Raw genomic sequence first — 23,108 nt, 5'->3', positions numbered from 1 at the left:
AAGCAAGCCTAGGATTGTTGTTTTAATAAAAAAAGCCAGTTTTGTTTCCAGCCTGTGGTAAAGCATTCTACTGATTATGTGCCTACTGTGTATAAAGTCCTCATTATTCATTGTAAATCTGTAATATTATACAAAACGTATTTTTCTATTATTCAGCTTTACAAATCAGTAACATTTATTTTAAGTTATATGAAAAATCTTCCATGTTCTTTGATTTTTATGTTTTTTTTTCTGTCCATTTTTTATCTTTTATTCATTAAACTACAGTATACAAGAATAAATTGGGCATTAAAGGGAAAACAGAAGTTACAATTCATTATCGAAATCAGGGTTTTATTTGGACAGAAGTGGCATAATTTTTCCAAGTTTATTTCTGAAGGTAAACGAATATTCCTTTAAGATCTCACTGCCTCTACTCCAAAACAATAAATCTAGTTTTTATACTGAGATTTGAACTTACATTGTTTTTTAACCTGGCAGAATAGTTTCTCAGACATTGTGTGTGGGCTTGGGGATGTTACTATTCTATTTACTCAGAGGACCAGGTGATCATTAAAACTTTACTACTTAACAATAACACTGAACAGATAGAATAAGATATAAATTGTTTCCCTTTTAGGAGACTGACCAATAAATCTACTCCTTCATGTTTAATTACTCTTTGGATTATCATAAATTATCATACAGTAGTCTCTTTTTTTCCTTTTCTTACTCCTCTTTATTTTGTCCAATTGTCAACTCTCTCTCATTTATCTTACAATCTCTTCCTCGTAAGTTATCTTAGCTTTCTGATTGCCTTCGTTATAAGCAAGTGGTCAATTTATCATTTACTTGCATTCTAGTGAGTAACAAGCTACTTTTTAATCACATGTGGTATTTCAGGGGGTTGGCCAATAATATGAAATGGAAAGGAAGTGATTTAATTTCATATCATCTCATATTATCAATAATGGACATCTATGTAGCTTTAAGGTAAAGCCAGTTTCTAATTCTAAATATATGTTGGCTGTGTGCTTTAAAATGTTTGTGCTGTTCTTTGTAAACCACCTCAAGTTATATGACTCGGTAGTATACACATTTGGAAGTAATGAAGGAAAGGAAAGCCTGTGGAAGAAATCAGTATCAAATGTCTTTGCAAAAAATGTTATGCAATGGTTATGTTCAAACATTTTTTTCTTATCAAAGTTCTGTTGCTCACTTTGAGGAAGAAATCTGATACTGACCCATCAGGTGATAGGTCCACATGTACAGTATATTTCATTATATGAAGAACAGTGAACAGCCAACCCCCTAAGGGTACAACATCATAGCTTGTAGCAAGGGGTGCCTTCCTGCCTTTATGTGTGGAAAGTGCCAGCTCACATGGAAGCCTTCTCATGTGCACAGGCTTTCTTCAGCAAATGATTGCACTATACAATGGATGAACAATTATTTCCTAAGATCACAGCATGACAGAGAAGAGGGACTGCTCACCACTCCTTGTGTGTTGAGGTCTACATGGGAATGAATCATCTAAACAGAGCTATGACTCCTGTGCTTATCTTATTACTCTTTTTAACCTCATTAGACATATTCTTAATCATGCATCCCTGCAGGAATGTGCTGGCAGGTGCTTAAATGAATTCAGCCATATTTCTGGAAATAAAGCAATTCTGAAAAGAGGTATGTTTCCATAGAATGATTTTATCTTTAAGCCAGCAGTTTCCAAACAGTTTCAGCTATTAGCATGAGTGGATCATACTCAAGCTTGACCTGTCCAATAAAATAATCTTAACTAGTTTTACACAGAGAATCCCTGCAGGGGAAGGAGCAAAACTCTGACAGAGCACATGTTCTTCATGTGAAGGATCAAGTAGTAGGTGATATGAAAGACGCCAAGAGGCCAAGATGTTGGAGCGATGCTGCCTGACAGAGCATACAACAGAGTGCTAGGAAACAAAGAAGTAGATTCATATCATATACTGTAAAACAGCTTCTTATGTCTCTTCCAAAAGAAAGGGATGCCTGCCTGCCTGCCTTCCTTCCTGACTTGTGCTTATCCTTTGTGCTATGAAAGTTGTATCCACAGTAATTCAAGGATTTCCCCACATATTGGTTGTGGTACCAGAAACAAGTTGTCTGGCTTGAATTAATCCTGTCCCAAATACAGTTTTCACCAGAGCTGAAAATTAAACATTGCTTAAAGTTATGCTTAAATCCATGGAATTCCTGCATAACAGGATTTTAGAAGGACAACATGCATTTATAAAATTACTGTTTGCCTACAATTAAGAGAAACAGGCTGAAGTAACAACTAATAACAAAGGTTATTGACCTTTAGAATTCTTGGGCAATCTGCTTGATTCTACTGAACATAGTATTTGCAGGCTTAAACTCAAATGTGTATCTTCAAATAAGATCTGTATTCACAGAACCTGTTACATTATGAGGCTAGTCTGGCAGCAGGGCACTTTGGACAGTACGTACTTCACTACCATTAGGGTTTTTTTGGGGGGGTGTTCACGTCCATGTTGACTCCTGGCAACTGCCTGGACATGTCCTTGCAGTTTCCTTGGCAAGATTTTCAAAAGTGGTTTGCCACTGCCTCCTTCCTAGGACTGAGAAAGTGACTGGTCCAAGGTCACCCAGCTGGTTTTGTGCCTAAAGCGTGACTAGAACTTATGGTCTCTTGGTTTCTAGTCAGGTGCCTTAAACCACTACATCAAACTGGTTCTTTACCACTGATATGCTACAGCACTATTCCCATCACACATTATTAAAGACCAGATATTCTAATTACCAGAGGTTAGATTTACCATATTGTGTATTTATTTTATAAAAATAGAAGATATTCCTTTGGATTGCAGTGTTGAAGGAGAGTTGAAAAAGGAGGGCAAATTTAGCAAAAGTAGTCTTTAAAGGAAGAGACTCATGTGGCGCAGAGTGGTAGGCAGCAGTATTGCAACCAAAACCCTCCCCACGACTCAAGTTTGATCCCAGCAGAAGCTGGATTCTCAGGTAGCTGGTTCAGGTCGACTTAGCCTCCCAACCTTCCGAGGTTGGTAAAATGGGTACCCAGCTTGCTGGGAAGGTGACGACTGGGGAAGGCAATGGCAAACCACCCCACTATAGTCTGCCAAGAAAATGTTGCAAAAGCAGCATCCCCCCAAAAGGTCAGACATGACTCGGTGCTTGCACAGGGGACCTTTCACCATTTTTTCACAGTCATTTTCTACATTACATTCCAACTCTAAAAAGACTTCTGAAGGAAACTTTAAAACCATAAAAACAAACAATATTTTATTGTAAACCACCCAGAGTCCCCCTTTTGGGGGGAGATGGGTGGTGATAGAAATTCAAAAAATAAACAAACAAACAATATCCAAATTAATGTGCAATACTAGACCTTCAGCTTCAAATTAAAAACATTACAAGCTAGTCAGAATAAAAGTGACTTTGCTGCCAACCAAAATCTCATCTAGATACCCTTGGAGAAGAATTCCTTAAATCATCTTCTTCCACAGAAAAAGTCCTATCTTGCATTCTGACCAGCTTTTTTAATTGTTAAGATGTACAGGAGGATCCCTGAAGAGGATCACACCCTATAAACAATTTCAGGTAAGAGAAAGCAGTGATCCAGATAGCCTTTAGATACCTTTTTACTTGTGAGGGTGTCAGATCTATGTTTTCAAGATAAAGTAGGCATAAAAACAAATACATGGATGCATGTGTGAGAGTTGCAGGGGGAAGTTGCATCTCTTCCCTTTCCTTTCCTTCCCCTCCTCTCCATTAATCCCTACTGATGCCAAGCAGAAAAGGACCATCATGGCAGCAGTATCATGTGCTCCCAAGCAATTAAATCATATGGCTACACTAATATGCACAATGATCATACACATCCCTTATTTTGCTTACTCAGATGTAAGAAGCAAGGAAAACAGCTTTCTAGTTTGACATAAAGCAGTATAAAGGATCGTTTGGGAGTCAGAGAATTGGAAAAAATGTTTCAGTCAGCTGGTTAGGGTATCTATTTTGTTTTGCAAAACAAAGGCATCTGCATAAATATTGTCTGGCTAACAGTACCTATGGCAAACCTCCACAGGAGACAATTTATGTAGTAACCTGTCTTTTATATACTATGGGGCTTTATCTCAATTCTGCAGCTTGGAATCCAACCTTGTAAAGATTATGTGCAGTAAAATGGAGTTTTGTTCCAAAATTTATGCTTTAGAAGCACAATGGTTAATAGAAAATGAGCCCATACATGTAGGGCTGCAAAATCTTCCTACCAGAAGCTTGGCTCATGTCTGCAGAACCAGCCAACCAGTCAGCTAGCTGAACAGCCTGCTCTTCGCATCAAGACTTGAGGTCACAGTTTACTGCACTATTTAAAACCCAAAGGGAGTTCTCTATCTAAATAAAGACTCAGCAAACAGGGAATCAGGCACGTTTGTGAAGTTCCTTTGCCTTGGCAAGCTGTGCATTCAGGTGAATCATTAGCTTTCCCAAGTCTGTTTGCAAAGACTAGACAAAAGGACAAAAGCACTTAAAACAGAATGTGGCTGAAAATTATAGTCGCTTACCCAACATTGTAAGAGTGACATACATTCAAATAAACATTTCTGCCCCTCCTGCTCTCTAGAGACAAAGAATATTCATTTTACCAGATTTGGTCTGAATTTTTCTTTTATAATAATACAAAAAGTATAAGGTCAAGCATAATCACATTATGAGTGTGAAATAGGTGTTTATAATGAGTTTTAAGCATATTTTTAACTTCAGCTTTTTATAAGTTCGTCGAAATTGTTCTGTAAAATGGAAAAGCAGCTGTAGAAAATGAGCCCTGAACATGAGAGCAATGAGAGAGTTAGACGCAATCACCCAGCATGTCATCTTGGGCTCTCCTCAGAATAACCATTCCGGGGCTTGGTTAAGGCAGCTTTCTGTCATAAGTGGTCTGTGTACGTATGTTCAGAAGCAGGGATGGGGGTGAGAATGAGAAGGAAGGAAGGAAGATGAAAATGTTCCTTTTAAACAGGCAGTTGTTAGAATTCAGACCCTAGGTAGAAATAAAAGGTGGGTTTCACTGCCCATTGAAAGGTACTACACTGATGGGCTTCCTCTTTTTTTTCACTTTTAGGCAAAACCCATAACACATCTCTAAGGATCTCTAACATCAGTTTTCTTGGCTGATGCAAAATCTCATCAAAGGGACCGCATGTTATCTCCTTGAATAACACCCGGGGCGGGGGGGGACACCTGTTCTTAATGTAGTACTGGATTCTTTGACCTCCAAACAGAAATCAAGGCTCCTCCTATTTTGAGCTCTGGGAATCAAACAGATTTGAAAATAGTCTGGCGAAATGGCTTTATGCAACAAACTGCAGCTGGATCACAGCATGAATGGCAACTATTCTAATAGGTTCAGCAATTATCCCTGTTGTAGAGGAGGTGTTGATCAACAGAACTCAGGAAAGCTACATCTATTCCAGGGCCAATGTAGCGTATTGCTCACCTGCAAGAGAACAGATCAAACCTAGGAAGAGACACCCACTAATTTTACACAGCCCCAAAGTCTGTCTGTCTGTCTGTCTCTCTCTTTTTCCCCCTCCCCTCCCCTCCCCTCCCCACCCCACTGAATGAATGATGAATGACAGATTCTGACATTGGCTCCTTCAATCTGACCATCACCCACATTACCCCAAAAAGCAAGAAAGGATCTTCCAGGACTTGAATTCATGGGCTAGGGATTTTAGTTTCATCATCTCACAAAGCATCATTGAAGTATTCTCTTGCTGCAATGTTGAATGGGTCATTTGAGAGGCAATGGCCACAGAAGAGAAGGGGGAAAGGGACAGAAGCTTGCCTTCTCAAACTTTACCTCGCACATAAAGGTTTGCTGGAGCAGAGTAACGGGTCCCTGCACTGTTTGTAGCGACACATTCATATTTGCCTTGATCCGACTCCTCGCTGTTTTCAATTTGGAGAGCCCCTATGTAGAAACAAAACACAGACAACACTGGTTATAACAAGATGTATGTTACTGCTCTGTACCCTTATTCCAACATGAACACAAGAGAACAGATGATCCCTGGTGCTTCTTGTAGGGTATCCATGCTTGTTACTATAAAGCATCTGTTGTGCCCAGTCTTCATAGCTTCATAGTCAAACAAGTTATTGATACCTTTTCAGTTGCTTCATACGTACCACATCAATTTCTCCCATAGAAAAAAGAATCCAGTATTAAAATAGCGACGTTGAATATTGGTTTTTTTCCCACAGCAAAATACTATACTTATATTTTAAATTGTTGTAAGCAGTTCCAGGTGTTATATGGACACAAAAACAAAACACAATCCCAATAAACAAACACACAGTAAATAAATAAATAAATCCAAATGATTCTAATCTGAGTTCACTACCTTTCTACCTTCCTTTAACTATCTATTTCAACCTATAAAAAACACTTCATTCCACAACAAAGTGTCATTAATTTACCCTTGAAAATCTACCAATAGAAAGTACCACAACCTTTTCACCTTGAGAAGTCCCTTGTTTCTCTTGCGTTTTACACACAATTATACCACCCTATCTACTGACAACATCAACAAGCAAGCATCAGTAAGTAGTACAACCAGAGTCTTTTTAGCACTTTGAGAGGCCCAGGTGCAGAAAGTTCATTTGAACATTTTCCAGGCCATACATTTTCTTCTCACTGTATCCTGTGCCATTGTTTTTTTGCCCACTGTAGTCAAGAGTAACTGAACTAACTCTTGATGATTCGTTGGTTTTGCTGCTTTGAATTTTGATCTACTTCAAATTTTGAAATACATTTTGGATGAGGCCCCCTCCATGCCACCATTCGTTTTCTTTAAAAAGGGCCCAAGTACCAATCATATCAAATCCAAGCAACCAGGCTGAATACTACACTCTGCCTAGTTCACATTACCGATAAATATGTCTGAAACAGCATTCCCCTTCCTACTTCTTGCCACTCATGAATGAACCCTGAATCCTGTTTTGTTATCTTCCACATTATGGGAGATGTAGGCTTTATCATTCTAAGGCATAAAATGAATAGACAATGAATGTAAAAGCAGCCCTGATACTGCTATTCCAGGAATGGAGCCTGGTACTTCTTGGAGAATAAATACTTCACTGGTGATTCCAGAAGTGCAGATTCCATAGATGGTAGAAGGCAGCTTTCACTCACAAAAATTATGCACACACTTGAACCAAGAGAAAAAGCATTAACCTGTCTGCTTGTCAGAGTCTGAACCCATTTCTCTTTGCCAAAGAAAACAGCACCATGAACAGAAATTGCTGTTCTGGTCTCCCACTTCAAGGCATGGAGGTTAAATTCAGTTTTCATATTATTGGAATAGAAGGAAAACTAATGTGAATCAACTGTTGTCACCTACATTATTTAGAACAATAAATTGAGACTGTAGCCTAAGTCTGTATATCAGGAAGAACTAATGAAGTTCATTGTGTTCTGCTATGTAATAAAAATGATATAGAGGGCCCTCTCTATTGTTGCATCAGGACTGAAACAAATAAAGAAACTGATCAGAGAAGTCTGGCTCCTGCTACCTTCTAGGGTACATTTTATATTTTGTACTTTTAACCAGCCAGAACTTTTATATCTGCCTGTTTATCTATTCAGACAAAGTATAGCAGCAACAATTTTGTGACTTTAAAGATCTGGCCCAGACAATTATCAACTGTTATTACATGTTGTAACAGCAAACAGTGAAGACATAATGATACTTTCTTGAGACTTGTGTTTGGCTTCCACTTTCTCTGAATTTAGAAAATCTGTAAATATGTGTCCCCTCCACTAAACTTTTATAATTGTTAATTAATTTTAGTATTAATTGTATGTTATACTTTTTGTATTTTAATTATTGTTAGCCATTCTGAGTACAAAACAAATATATTATATGAACAGTAACTGATAATAACTGAAGGGAAGCACCATGAAAAAGGACTCCTGATCTTCTGTTCCCTGACTGGGGATATATCCAAGCCCTGGGTAGGTGAGGGCATGTATGTGTGATTACAATATTCCTCTCTAGCATATATACAGTACATGTGCTCTACCCTAGGGTGTAATTGGCAGATGAAAACCGCTTGGGTGGCAATGGGGAAGGCTTTATAAAAGATGGCTAGAGGAAAATACTCTATGGACTTTCCTTTACTCTATTTCTCTAGGTAGGGCTAGTCTAGAAATTAGAAATAACCTAGCTTTTGCTAAATCTGCCTTGCCATACTAACACAATTTTTGGAAAGTAAGAAATCTGAAAAGCAGGAACTGGAAATCTTATGTACAACTTACACATAGAGTGCAGTATTACAAGAAGCATGTACTAATTCTGGGTAGATCCCATCTTTTATTCCTGAGTGGATCAAAGCAGCAATTCTGTACAGAGTTACAGGAGGGTAAAATTTACTAAACACAAGTGAGAGCCACATCTGAGTTGCTCTGTAAATATGCATTTCTAATAATCACATGGGCCTCAGAGAATGGCAGCCAAACATCTCCAAGCCCAATTTATTGACAATTAAGCAAGAAAGAGAATCAACCCAGCAATTTTCCTATTGAAGCTCATTATGATCCTGCTTAATTGTTTCCTCCCTGAAGTTGATGATTGGCATGTCTGAGATCTGGAGTGAAACTGAGTTTCTGTGATTTATTCAAGGGACACAGTCCCTGACAGATCTATTGAACTGAGCAGTTTCACAAGGCAAATACAGGAATACAGTTCAGCCACCAATTTGCCTTATTTAGGTACGGTGTATCATACATCTGGCCTTCAAACACCTCCCTCTTTTATTCCAGTTTAGAAAGGAGGGAGGGAGGGAGATCTGCAGGCTTTGCAGGCAGTAAAATTGTGAAACTGCCAAAGGGTGGCAGTCTCTTAGCAGGATTAAGCAGTATTAAATTTGTATAACATCAGAAGAATTAGATGAAAGTCTGATCAGCTTTTCTCTGTCAATTTTCAGTGCTTCTGTTTTAAATTCATGTTCTTTTTGCTTTGAACATATGAAACTCATATTTGGGTACTTTCACTGTTTCCCATGTATCTGTTATGCCAGCACATCATAGAAACTTTTATTACTGAGTCACTATAGACCTTCTGTGGCATTTGGCTGTATCACCAATCTTGGAAGATTACATTGCCATTAAATACTGAAAGTGAATTGGGTCGGTGCCCTGGTGACTAAACAGAAGCTTTCGGTGAGGAGGATGACACAGGTTGCCTGCACCAAATCTGACGTGACAGCACTTTCTGCCCCAGAAGAACAGAAGATCAGAATATCTCATTTTCCGTTATGTTTATTTCATTCTACTTTATGGCAATAGAGAAAGTGGCATTTGATAAAGGAGGAATGTGTCAGTTCTTCTAAGGAGTCATTTGCTGCGGCCTATTGATCATCCCGGAAAACCCATGTCCATTCATCTATCCTCTTCCCTAATCTGCCAGTCAGCAACTAGAGTCACATATCTCTGAACAGTCTATCAAAACTCACCCTGACCTTTCAGCCTGGGTCTCACCTGAAAGGCAAAGGGGGAATGTTAAAAGTGACAACATGCCTCACAAATACAGAGCTCTCAGAAAAATGACAGCATCTCTGCACAGCAAAAGCAAGGCTCATGGCTGCAAGGCCAACAGGAAGGTTAGTTTTCAAAAGAGAATGCCCTTCTTCTCTGGCTGCTTTATCTGATTTCCTGTAACACCTTCATTCAAGAGAGATTGCATGGCTTTCCCATTCAATGTACCTATCAACTATGAATAATTGAAAATAAACATCCAACTAATTGCAAGCACAATAATCCATTAGTCTAGTCTCATTTCGATCAAATTAATACATCACGGAAATGCAGCAACTTACCTTTAGGAGGACCACAGAACAAATCATTATGTGAGCATAACCTCCCTTCATCAAAATGCTTTCCTCTACCCCTGCTAGAGATTCAGTAGCCTGTATGTTTAACAAAAGGTGTCAGTCTGACAGAAATCCCGTATGAGATGCCAAGAGGTGGCTCTTAGCACTTAGAAAAATGTCGTCGTTGACATTCAAACAGGACACATGCGTTTTAAATAATGTCAGGCAAACTCTTAAAATACCTCATTAGGACTCAGATAGGGAGATTTATATTTTATGAGATGGATGATTCTCATTATAGCAGTAAGTCCATTCTTTCAAAAAGGATGTACTGAACATCTGGCGGTTCTGGTGCCAAGTTGTTAATGTTCTCACTTGTTGGTAAGAAACACATGATAGTTACATAGAAGAAAAGCCTCAGTCAGGAGCGAGTAAAGATTGGGCTAGAAACATGTATAGCTTGGCTACTTAACATTTGGTTTATCATTTTGCTTTAAGATTTATGGTACTTATAGATAAACAGTTTAGGAGCTGATAACATTACAGCTGTTAGCCTTGAATCATTCCAAAGAGTAGATGACAATTAGGCCTATTCAAATCAAAATCAAGTTTACCATTTTGCCACGTGAACCAAATTTTCTAGAGAAAACAACTCAATTCAAGCACATTTGAAATAACAATTCACATTTTCTCCAAAAACATTACACCACAACTGGAAACATTAATACCCAGCAACAGAACCAGTTCCAAAGAGCTGCTTTATTAACTTGCAGCAATGATTTAGTGAAGAAAGAGAGGGAAGAAAAGAAAGGGTAACATTGGACAATTGAGAGAGTACAATTTAGTGGCGGTAATAAGTTTCAGGAAATTCAGGTATCAGTCAACAGCAGCAGTTACTGAAATCACAAGAGATCAGGATAACTGTACGTAGTACTGATTACAATCTTAAGATTACTTCCAGGGACCACTTTGAGTGTTTAGGTTAAAAAATTACACTACCAGGCTTGGGAATGCAAAGCTGTCACACTGGAGGTGGGCTGAACAACTTAAGATTTAAGATGACCAGATATATGTCTGATTCTTTTGCTCTCAACAAATCTTTAGGCTACGGTGCACCACAAGGCTGTGTTAAATTTCAGAAAGGATAGGGCTGGCTGATTGTATCTCTTCCCTCTGCCTTCATATCAAAAGGTCTGGCAAGCTGGACAGATGCACTTAACCCTCAAAGAAAGTCCATGCTCACTTAATGACCCTTCAAGAATTTATTTTTTTAGTTGTTCAGTTTCTGTCAGCAGCAGTACAGAAGAAAGAACATCACTGTTCTCTTGTGAAAATATTGCACCCTTCAGACACACACCACAGTGGATATTTCAACCCTTCCTGGACTCAGTGCTCCAGACGGTAACTGAATCCAAAAGATCAAAGAGCCCTCTGTGGCATTGCCAGACCTGCACTTTCCACTTCACAAACGTCCCACTGAATAACCCCCTTTGGCCTATGTACCCCTGCAATGGATGATTCTACAAGGTGCCAGACACCAAAAATAAACAAAAACAAACACACCGCATGAGGGAATGGCAGATGAGCTTGTATATTGACAGAGTTTGGAATGAAAGAATAACTGGAGATGACACACTGCTGAAACGTGAATGGTGAAAAAGGAATGGAGTAACATGAATATTTGAGGCACAGTTTAGCATTCTTACCTCTGATTGGTGTACCACCTGGTGAGGTAATTTGAATGCAAATAAGATTAAAGAGAAGCGTTAGTACAACGAGAAAAGGGAGAAAATTATAACTAAAAAGTTTTTCAAAGCTAGAATCTGTATTAGAGCAACAGGAATAATTTTTAAAAAAGGAAAGAATGTGCAGTAACATTGCCCTAGATTGGTTAGTAAAGCTCCACCAAGAACACAAAGTCTGACCTTAATTAACATATCCTTGGCCCTCCCAAAGAAGGATGCCAACTACTAGGCAAAACCATTAGCATTCACTGTCACAACTGAAATGGAACAGCAACTGGGAAGTGGGTGCCATGCCCTCTTATTCTGCCAGAAGATGGGGCTGTGGGAGCATCAGTGTCAGTGAAATACAGTAAGCATGTTTGTGTGCACACATGTGTCTGTGAGTAAAGAGAAAAAAGAAGCATATGGTGGTAGGTGGCAGACCAATTCTTGGCTTAAGATTACCTGGACCACTGGGGACAAAAATCTGATTTTGTAACTGAAACTGGAAAACTGAGCAATGAATGTAGGGTAATTCCTAAACCAAGTTCCTCCTTAGCAGAAACTGTTGTCTTGTGCCATTCAGTTTTAAAATATAAATGCAGAGGACATTCTTCTAGCTTTTATTTGGACTGAAGGCTGAGGCATGCGCTTGCATATTTGTGCAGCAGGCCAAGGAGGGAATGCCTACCCTCTTTACAAGGGAGTTGAAAATAATTTCACATTCGGACTTCTGGTGGGGACATGGCAGACTGAACAGCTGTGCTCGTGGGCTCTGCGGGCAGAACTGACAACACGGCAGGTTTTTTGGGGCTCAGGCAGGTTTTTCCTGAAGCCCAGGAGCGTTTTACTGGGAAAGGAAATTGCTCATAATTACCCCATTTGTTCTTGGGGATGGCGGATTGCAGCCAGGAGATCATAAACAGTGTTCGCGCGCAACTGGTAATTGCTGATGGGAGGCTGGGGCGTTATCATTTCCAAGCCATGCTGTAGCCTTAAAGGGACATTAAGTCTGGCCACCCCATTTCTAAATCACCCAATTTATTTTTTAAGAGTGTGTACCCTAAAAGAGGCTTTCTACAGCAAGGAGAAATGGCTCTCTTGGTGCTTATTGTTATTTTTGTGATTCTTTTTTTTTTTTTAAATATTTTTAAGCTTCGGATTTTGCTTCCCGTCCAAATATTAAGGAGGTTTGAGACTATGTAATTGTCTCCCTGTTATAATTTTTGTACTAAATTTGAAGATTTTAGCATTTTCTTACACATTGAATCTGCTGTTTTGGACTCTCAGCTTTCTGCTGCTACTTTCCCTGAGGAACTGCCTGTTAGCTTACTTTCACTTCTGGAAACACATTCCAGAAATTCTTCTATTATCTCCCACTTTCGCTGGTTAAGTACCTAGGGGGCGCCATAATCTGCTGTGTGAGACATGGAGGATTTTAATCTGACTTTTTCTGACTTTCACTGAGACATTAAACAGATGCTTTCTGATTCCTGTCAAGCTCTTATGCAAGGTATTCAGGACACTGTGGAAAACATGAGGTTTAAAATGTGTCATCTGGCTGGGGAGGTCGTGGAAGAAACTGAAGAGCTTAACAGCGATAGTAACATTTCTTTTAATAGTGAGATTGGGGCTTATGTACGGAAGGTTTTCTGAAGAGAAGTTGGATGTTTTTAAGGGGGGCAGTTGGGCTGTTTGATCTCTTTATGAAATAAGCTCTGTGTGTATTGTGGAGATATGTAAATGCTTTGGTTTATTTTGAAGTGGCGTAAGGGTTTTAGAATATTTATTTGGATTGCTTTTAAGGTTTAGTTGACTTCACTTATCTTTAATGATTTGGATTAAGACTATTAAAAAAAGAAATAAATGTTTGGTTTTAGGTTTAATAAGATTATGATTATTATAATTGTTGTATATAATTACAATGGCAGACAATTTACATTTTTTTTAGTTTGATCTTTATTATAGTAGACAGGAATGTATAGAATAGTAGTAGGAAGGAAGTCAATAAATGTTAACCTGGGGGGGTAGTTGATTAGGAGGTTTATGTATTTTTTTTTTTAACATTAGGGGAGGGAGCAATTGTATTTAGTGATTTTTATATTGTGCCAATGGAATGATTTATAGAAATAATGTGATTTTGGTTTAATATAGAGTAAGGGACTGATGATGGAGACTGTTGTATATCCTTGCTGTTAAAAGTCGGAAGTCACTTCTTTCTGTAACCTTTAAATTTTTTTTTCTTGTGTTTTCACTCCTTTTTAGTTTTTTTATTCTTTGTAGTTTTTTGTTTTTCTGTAGTTTTTATTTTTATCTGAAATCTAATAAAATTCTTATGAAAATAATTTCACATGCTATGAACACATCTTACAAAGAGGGCTTAGTAATGAAGCTAACTGCTTCTACGCATCAGGCAGAAGCACAGCTTCATGGAAGGGTTTGCTTAGTCTTGGCCCTTATTGTTAGCATGGCCCAGAGGTGCTGAAAGAGAACTGTACAGTAGAATCTTGGTTAACCGGCACCCATGGGGATTGGTAGATGCCGGATAAATGTAGTTTCCGGTTGCTTGAGGGTTACTATTAAAAATAGGCATGCCAAGTTTGGACTTGCCTTTTTGCTAGAGAGGAATCGGCCTATCCCTTTCTGGCAGAGGAGTGGGTTTGGGCTTGGTGCGCCACGCCGCACTGGTCCAGTCCCTTTCTAGCGAAGGGGTGGGTTTGGGCTTACCTTTAAAAAGGTGGGTTTGAACTTGCCTTTCTGCTGGAGGGGGATTGGCTGATTCCTTTCTGGAGGGGGGGGGTTGGGCTTGGTACACTGCACTGTGCCAGTCCAGTCCCTTTCTAGCAGAGGGGTGGGTTTGGGCTTACCTTTAAAAAGGTGGGTTTGGACTTGCCTTTCTGCTGTTGGGGGGGGGGGGGTCGGGTCAGCGTGGCGTGCCAGGTTTGAACTTGCCTTCCTGCTGGGGGGGTCAGGTTGGCATGGCACGCCAGGTTTGGGTTTGCCTTTCTGCTAGAGGGGGATCGGAGCAGCACGGTGTGGTGCACGAAGTTTAAACTTATCTTTCTGCTAAAAATTGATTTTATTTAAATTTTTATTTAACGTATTATTTCTTCATTTTTTTGCCTGTTGCTTCAGAGTGCTGGTTGCTTGAGTTCCGGTTAACTGAAATTCTACTGCATATGAAAACTGACAGTAAGCTCCCTTTGATCCTGGGTTTTGTCTCCTTGGTCTTATTTTGTGCAAATGAAAGCTGTTAGTAAGGACAGGGAAATTCATGCAGATCTAATTTGTAGGCAGTTTATGGTATGTGTTGGTTTAATGCAGATTTTGCACATCTAAACACCAAGCACTTACCAAAGAAAACTGGGGAGTTTAAACAGACAGAAAGAGAGGGTTAAACAGGACACAGAGCGTCAAATCATGTTCTGTGTATTGATCAATAAATACCAGTAACCATAGGAGTGCTGTGTATCTGAGATTAACTGCTCCCCACATTCCATTATCCACAGCACTGATCACCCAATGGGTAACAAAGAAAGACACTCAGAGAGTTTCTGTAAATACAAAGAAGGCAGATTTTAAGCACATTTAACTTGCCTCTTAGAGAATAGTTAAAATATTTATACTTATTTCCTTCCCTTGCTCTCTCCTAGAGCCTATTCCTTTAGGCAGTAGCCGCCACTTTTAATCAGTAGAAGCAGTTCCAGCTGCTTTGTCTGGCATTCTCCGAAGCCCAGATGATGTTATTCCATCTTCACTTTACAGGCTAGATTGTTTTTGCCAACGCTTTTGTTCACAGATAGGTGAAAAAAAAGGAAAGCTCATACTGCTGTTGAAAGGGTAGATAATCTCCTTCATAATAAATCTGCCTATTTATCTGTTTCTCTAATTATCATTCCATTCACCTCAAAGGAACAGTTTGCATCACAGAAGCCTGCATGGCTCCCAAGTCATATCAACAGAAAGAAGGTTATTGCTTGATTCACAGACAACAGAAAAACTGCTGAGTACTCACTTTTCTCCCCAGTCTCCCAATTATTACTGTAATTAAACACACTAAACCCGATCTTCTTCATACCTGCAGTTAACTGACAATGAGACCTTCCACAACAGAGTGCAGCAATCAGTCTCCCAGTCAGTGAAACAACACCTGTTTTATGTTGCTCTCAAGAGGATGTGATGCTGATCTTGGCATGCACTCATGTAGATACCCAAAGGTCTGGAATTAATTGTCTATACAAACTGAAGAATCCCATACACACTCAAATCTCCCTAAAGTGCAGCTGATTCATCTTTCTTGAGATTTGAACAGTTTAAGATTTTTCTTGCCAGATCCCATGTCGCAGCTATTAAGCAATTAAACAGGATGTTCTTATTTGCACAGAAGTCTCCAGAAGATTTCTGTTAATGGCCAGGATTGCCACATAGATATCTGAACCAGAGGCTTACAAAGCAAAAGTAGGGCATTTTCTTAGAATCCACAGAACCAGAGTTGGAAAGTACAGTATTTTAGAAGTCATCTAGTCCCTTTGCTCAATGCAGGATCCACTAAAAACTCTTTGACAGATGGCCTCTGTTTCAAGACCTCTAGTGAAGGAGAACTCACAACTTTGTGTGGCAGCCTGGCTGACAGCTTGTATACAGTCAGGGAATTCCTCCTGATCTCTAGCCTGGACCTACTTTGTACCCATTGGCTTTGATCCTTCCCTCTGGGGCAATAAAGAATAAGTCCCCTCCTTCTGTGAGACAATCCTTCAGATAACCGAAGACTGCTATATTTCCCTTCAATCATCATTTTTGTAGGTTAAACATACCCAAGTTCTTTAGCTATCACTTATAGGGCATGGTTTCTGGACGCTTTATGGTCCTGATAGCCCTTCTCTGAACTTGCTCCAATTTGTCACTGTCCAATTTGAACTGTGATGTGCAGAACTGAATACAATACTCCAAATGAGGTCTGACAAAGGTAGACCAGAGTAGAATAATTACTTCCCATGATCTGGACTCTGGATTCTATGCTCCTGGATATTTTTAAAGGAGTAAATTTTCAGGATGGACCAGAATTCAGAAGTACCCAGTGTATCGACTGGTGAGTTTTGTTTGCTCTACAAGAGTTTCTCATCTGAAGCAGGTATGTTGAACTTCAATTCCCATCACCCCAACTACCAATGATCAAGCTGATGAAAAATGATGCAAACTAACTCCAACACATTCATCTGAAATACTATTCAGTGACAGGCTTATTAAGAGGGAATGTTGCTCAGTAGTAGAGCATATAATTTTTTCCCAGAAAGTATCCAGGTGTAGCATCTGCAGGTGCTCAGATATCTGCCTGAAACTTGGCACAGCCTCTATGGATTATGGTAGGGAACTGCACTAAATGGATCAATGATCTGACACAATAAAGATATCTTCTTGGGTTCCATTAAGCTAACATCCCACTTCTAACCTTACCTTCCTAAGTGCATAGTCTGCATTGTACTGCCCTAATACATTAGCAATATTTATTTATTTATTTATTTATTCATTCATTCATTCAATGTATTAGTCACCTCAATCTCCAAAGCAATTCCAGTAATTATATTTTACATTTACTGTGGACCTAAGTTAAACATCTTGCACAGCACAGAGTACAATGGTGCTAATCACAGTAATAATCATACCAGTTCTGACTTTCTTTATGGGTCAAACAAGAAATCATTCGTATACAAAGCTTGCCCAACTTGCTGCTTAGCAAAAGGAATGCAACTCCCAGATATACATTATGTATTCACTGCTCTATCAAAAATATTACTCAGAACAAGTCATCATCCTATATTTCCTTTCCACAACCAGTTATGGAATGCCATCCTTGTGGCCATTTAAATACACAGCCTCCAAACTTTGTATAGTCTGTGTGTTAATTCAGCAATATTCTATTCCAAAGAATCCAACAAGCCAGTATCAAGTAATTTCTAATGAGGTACTATCCAAGAAAGGTTTTGAGGCAATATAATATGATGTGAGCTAGCTTTTTAGTTTACACTTTTTAACTATTTCTGGGGAGGGTTCCCCCCTCCCCCCTATTAATATGACCAATTTTTCTCAGATAGCATTTAATCTACTATTCTCTGATAAATGCTCACTTGTTCTTTCCTCCTCTGAGATGCATGGCAAGTTTGCTCCAGAACAGGGAATGTCAATCTCCCACAAAGCTTCAATATGGCTTGCTGTACACAAGCCACTGCCTTACCTATAAAACTACGTGAGACCAAAATAAAATCCTTGGGCAGAATAACTGATTTGTCAATTAAAAACAGTGATTAGTAAGCTCCAGTCTGTGTTATTATTTGATATGCTATTATTTATAATCTTTGACTATTAACATTTGCTATTACAGTTCTAGTTACTTTCCAGACTGAAGCTGTGTGACTCTTAGTAAGTGAGATACGGCACTTTTCATTTAGTAATCCATTGTCTTCCCCTGCTAGAGACTATGGCCTGATCCACACAATACATTAAGTCCTGTTTATTTGGTTTTAGGTTAGCACAAGGGTACAGCCAAAGCACTATGGTTTATAAAACATGTTTTATGGCTTAACATATTAACATAAACATTGTTTATTCTTATCTATTGCTGATGTATATGTTTTGTTCATATCTCAGTTTATTAAACTCTAATTTAGCCATAAAAGCATGAAATATACAGTTTTGACTTCCAGCATTACCCCATGTCTTGTTTCTGGGTCAACACCTATTCTTATTTTGACATTCATTTTTTAGCCAAGTCCACTGTGTTTTCTGTATCTTGTTGGTTCATTAATATCATTACTTTGATATAGTTATTGTTACAATTTTCTCCTTGGCAATAAAATGTTTAATATTCTTTTATGGTACTTCAAAGCAGTAGTTTATGAACAGTAGCTTCAACACTGAATGATAGAGGCATGTAACAGAAACACAAACAACTATAATCACTGAAGTTTTATACCACCAATCAACTTGGAAAAAAGGGACATTATTGCCAGTCTTTTCCAGTTCCCTCTTCCTAGTTTATTTCCCTTTCCTTGAAGATAAAGAAATAAAGTGGGAAACTACATAAGGCAATCCTTCCACAACTGTCCTATATTTTGAAACCAACATCCAAAATAGTTGAAATAAAACATTTAGTCACGTATGTAACTTTGTAAAGTCGCATATATTTAATCACATATATCTTTAATCAAATGTAAATTGAACGTGCAAGTTACAGCAAACTGCCCCTCCTACCTTATCTGAATTTTAAAAATGTATTGTTATTGTATTTTGGGAAGTAGGCTTCTTTTTAAGTATTGTCCTGTTCAGATCTCTATAATCAATATAAAACTGCAGGGAAGTTTCAGTCCAAACCTGCAGTGGTTTTAAATAAATTCAGTAAATGCATGAAAGAGAACTGAAGGCTTACTGAGATGATGTTTACAATATAAATGTACTCCTAAGCATTGTGATACCATGTTCCCAGTTAAATCACAGTTGTGGAATACCTTATCCTTGTGTATGATTATGTGAAGATGAACTGTTACAAGTGGGACATAGCTGCTATTAAGAAAAATTGTATTTATTACCTCTTTTCAGATATAAATAATTGGGTAGAGAGCAGAATGATACAATCTATAGCATGCAAATCCTAGAGAGCTCTGCCCACTTTCTCCCATAGACCAGTCATTTAACCATTAATTTGGTAAGAAAACTATTATTATGAGTGCTGGACAGCAACATTGATTGGAATTGCTAGAGGCAAGGGATTCTGAACTCACAGGAGGCAAAGTCATTTGATGACATAGGCTCAGGTACACAGATGATACTCATCTCTACATCTCAATTGAGGCCAAACAGGTGATGCTTTCAAGCTGCTGTCCCAGTTCCTGGAGGATGCTAGACTCTGGATGGGGAGGAACCAGGTGGCGTGACTTTTGAAATCATATGATTCCAGGGAGATACCATCTTTAGTTCGGGATATGGTTGTGATGTTCCTGGTGTTTATGATGATATGCTGTATGTTGAGATGTTTTGATCTTTATTTTATATGGTTAACCTGATTTACGAATCTCAGGTACATAAACTCAGAGTTGTTAATGACTCTAGTAGCCTATTGACCTAGTAAATAAATAAACTTTACCCTTCAATGGTCCTGGACCACTGGGATAAGCTTTCCTGTTGCAATTAGTGATCTTGATGAGATCTGCTGAAGAGAGGGCAATATTAAAGTCTAAACCTGATATATTGTGCTCCTGATAATCCTGTGTGCTGAAACTTTTCTTCACAATAATCCTGTGTGTGCATGTGCGTGTGTGTGTGTGTGCATATTTGTATGTATATGTATGTATCTGTGAGCGCATGTGTGAGTGAAAGAGAGAGAGAGAGATTAAGATAACATGGATATAATATGTGTGCTTTCTGGGCCCATCCACACATTCCCTGAAAGGAGCCACATAAGTGCTTAATCATAAAATATGGCCACTGTAATACTGGATAAGAAAAACCTTGCAACGATAAGCCTTACACAACTCTGTTTCTAAAGTAAAGAAGAAAAAAAAGACTTTTATTTAGAAAGCATTATCCAAGGGGTATGAAGGAAAAGAGATGTCCAGGCACTGTCCAGAGTGTTTCCTTGATACTGGGAAAATACCACTCCACATAGCAGTGAAAATCTTACTGATTCTGCAAGCTGGAAGAAGAAAGTTATTTATCCATGCTGTCTGAAGAAGCAGAGTCTTCAGCAGCTAAGCAGGTACAATATTGCTGCCTCTATTACAAGTTTCAGATTTAGAAAGTTTCTTCTTCTTGTTAACAGAAACAAACTACTGGACTCTATGAGTGAAGCTTACAGTAAGACACATTTGTTTGAAACTAAATTTAAAAAATCTTAAGTTTCATTAGCATCCACTTAGGATCTTCATGGTTATACTATTTTTGCTTATCCAAATTCCAATCTGTCCTTACAAATAATGACCTCAAACTCTCTTCTGAATAAGTGGTATTTATTAGGCTATATGATAAAGATTGATTTACCATACAGCTGAATAAATTCCCTCTCAGTCCTGCTATGTCTCCTTCAGAAATTAAATAACCAGAGAAAATTAGAATAGTGTATGAATACCAAGTGAAATTCTGTGGAAATATGCTTGCAATTCAATGGGGAAAAAAACGGTCCAGATTTAGGACATGATGGCAGTGCTACACGTGTTTTGTTTTTAAACGCAGGTTTTCCTCTTAAGCTTGCTTACCAGCAATGGAATAATGTGAAGTGGATGTTGCTGAGAGCCCATCATGTGCTCAAGTGCTGCCCTGCTCATTTGCAATCCCAGATGCAGAAATGTATTTAAAAAGCATGGAGAATAAGTATCCAAAGGCATGCTTCCCTAATGCTGCTGCCTGTGTAGCACCTTTCAAGTTAAATTAGTGAGGGTGTTATTTCCTTTCAGCACACACATCTTGAGATTAAGGTAAAGGTCACTGTGAAATTACACAAACTGTAAATATATCAGTGTAATTATTGTTCCCTGTTCTATATGGAACAGTGAAGAGAGAGCTCAGTGTCCAACAGATGTCAGCAAGGGGCTAAATATAAACCCATAACTGTGGAGTATACTTTGAGATGTAGGTACTGATCATAGTGGTTGTGGGTATGCATGATTCCTTGACTGAGGCAGATACCCCAGTTACAATTGCAGCAAGACTCCCATTGCTTCTCTCCCTCCCTGACATCACTGATACCGCTTTTTATTACCAGTGGGCAGCATTTCAGGAGAAGATACTAGCATCCTTGAAATGTTTAATTCCTTTTAGTACAATCAGAAATCAGACTGAAATATTTAAGTTATTAATAATTTATATAGCATAATTTTAAGGTGCGGTATGTTTTACAACCTTGATCTTCTTATTCATTCTTGTAGAATCTCACAACATCTTTTAGTTAAAAAAGGTTTTCAGTGCTGATGTTAAGATTCTATAGCCAGTGGGTATGACTGTTCAGAATTTAAAACTGCCAACTTCAGTGTCAAAACTTAAGTGTCTGAATCCAAAATCATATTTCAAAATTACAATAAATATTTTGAAATTGACTAGATGTTCTTAATTACCTCTGTCCATGGACTAACTGAGCAACCATTTTTTCAACCTGTAATTCTAAGTGGTGCAGCTAGTAATGTGTGTTCTTCTTTCCTGAAAGCAGAATCCAGTAATGGAGTTGGAGATACACATTACATAACAGAGATAGCAGAGGTTCAGGATATGAAAAGCTTTTTACCTGAACGAAGCTGCTTGATCCTGCCATTGCTAGCGGCTGTGTCCACAGGAAGGAAATCTTTGTACCAAGAGATTTCGGGGTCAGGGTTGCCGCTGGCAGCACAGAGCATTGTAGCTGTGCGGGCCTTCTCTACTACCTTGAGCTGGGGGCCCATGTCTATAGTTGGAAAGCCAGGAGGAAGTTGGTTCTCTGCAAGAAAAAAAAATAGAAAATCCCATTAAAAGTCAATGATGGGAAAACTGGAAGCGAGTTTCCCATACTCCAAGCATTAGACAAGCAGTACTATGATACAACTTTCTCTGGTTAATTGGCAGAAGACATTTCCTTAACGTGGATTCTGGACAGTAAATTGAACAGCAGTACAGAATAAAGCAGCTCAACTGCTCCGTGTATGTCTCTGTGAACCCTTATGCAACACGCAAGGAAAAAAACGGACAAGTATCTTTTACCGAACTCTTCTGACTCTTGTTCTACTCTTCCAGCAGCAGATATGATTATAAAAAGACCTGAAGAGCAAATGAATATTAAATTAACAAACCAAAGTAACTGCAACAAACAGAGGCTGGATAGTCATCTATTGGGGATGGCGTAGTGAATCCTGCAGTGTGCAGGGAGTTGGACTTGAATGACCTTAGTTCCCTTCCAAACCTCTGATTCTAGGGTGCACATTAGGAAATTGCCCAAAATTCTTCCAGAAAGTTGAAGATACCTAAGACATGCTGAAAATGTGTAATGTATCTCCTTGCCCTGGCTTACTGCTTATGTACCACGGTGGTGAACCATTTTTTAAAATCTGTAACAGACAGAGAAAGAAGTAATCCTGTTGATAGTGGCTGCACTATTCTCACAGGTAAGCGTAGCTAAGTTTATTATGAGGTCTCTCTTACAGAAAATCCTCAAGTGCTCTAGAACAGCCTTTTGATAAACAACTGCCAGAGCGAGCTTATACTTCCAAGGCAAGTGAACTATTTTCTTCTAAACATAAATTGCAATCAAGATAGGCAAATATGTAGGAAAAGAGCCAGAACATAAAGGCTTTTTAAAACACTAGAAATCAAAATCTTTGCAGATACTTAAAATCAGAGACAGTTTTGCCAGTTTTCCTTTTTTACCTTTGGCAGATACGCTAATTTGGACAAAGACAGAATATTTGCTTTTATGGACTATGGTTAAGCCTTGCGGTATTACAACTTCTTGAATACTTCTTTGTAAGTTTTCCAAAATAAGTAAATACTCATTTATGTAAT

The 23,108-nt window shown here is 38.6% G+C and overlaps 1 protein-coding gene across 3 annotated transcripts in view; it reads right to left on the bottom strand.

Moving 5' to 3' along the window:
- Positions 1-23,108, bottom strand: part of PTPRF (protein tyrosine phosphatase receptor type F) — a 567,382-nt gene that overhangs the window by 104,102 nt on the left and 440,172 nt on the right. For all 3 annotated transcript variants that reach the window (XM_063297776.1, XM_063297775.1, XM_063297777.1), the window contains exons 6-7: positions 21,862-22,050; positions 5,861-5,971 (exon numbers count right to left, since the gene is read on the bottom strand). In XM_063297776.1, the coding sequence (XP_063153846.1) occupies positions 5,861-5,971; positions 21,862-22,050 (300 nt within the window). The remainder of the gene's footprint in view (positions 1-5,860; positions 5,972-21,861; positions 22,051-23,108) is intronic.

This window comes from Candoia aspera, chromosome 3 (assembly GCF_035149785.1).
Source record: "Candoia aspera isolate rCanAsp1 chromosome 3, rCanAsp1.hap2, whole genome shotgun sequence".
Classification (NCBI taxonomy): Eukaryota; Metazoa; Chordata; class Lepidosauria; order Squamata; family Boidae; genus Candoia; species Candoia aspera.
The sequence above is the reverse complement of the archived record's forward strand: the minus strand, read 5'-3'. Positions and strand labels throughout refer to the sequence as shown.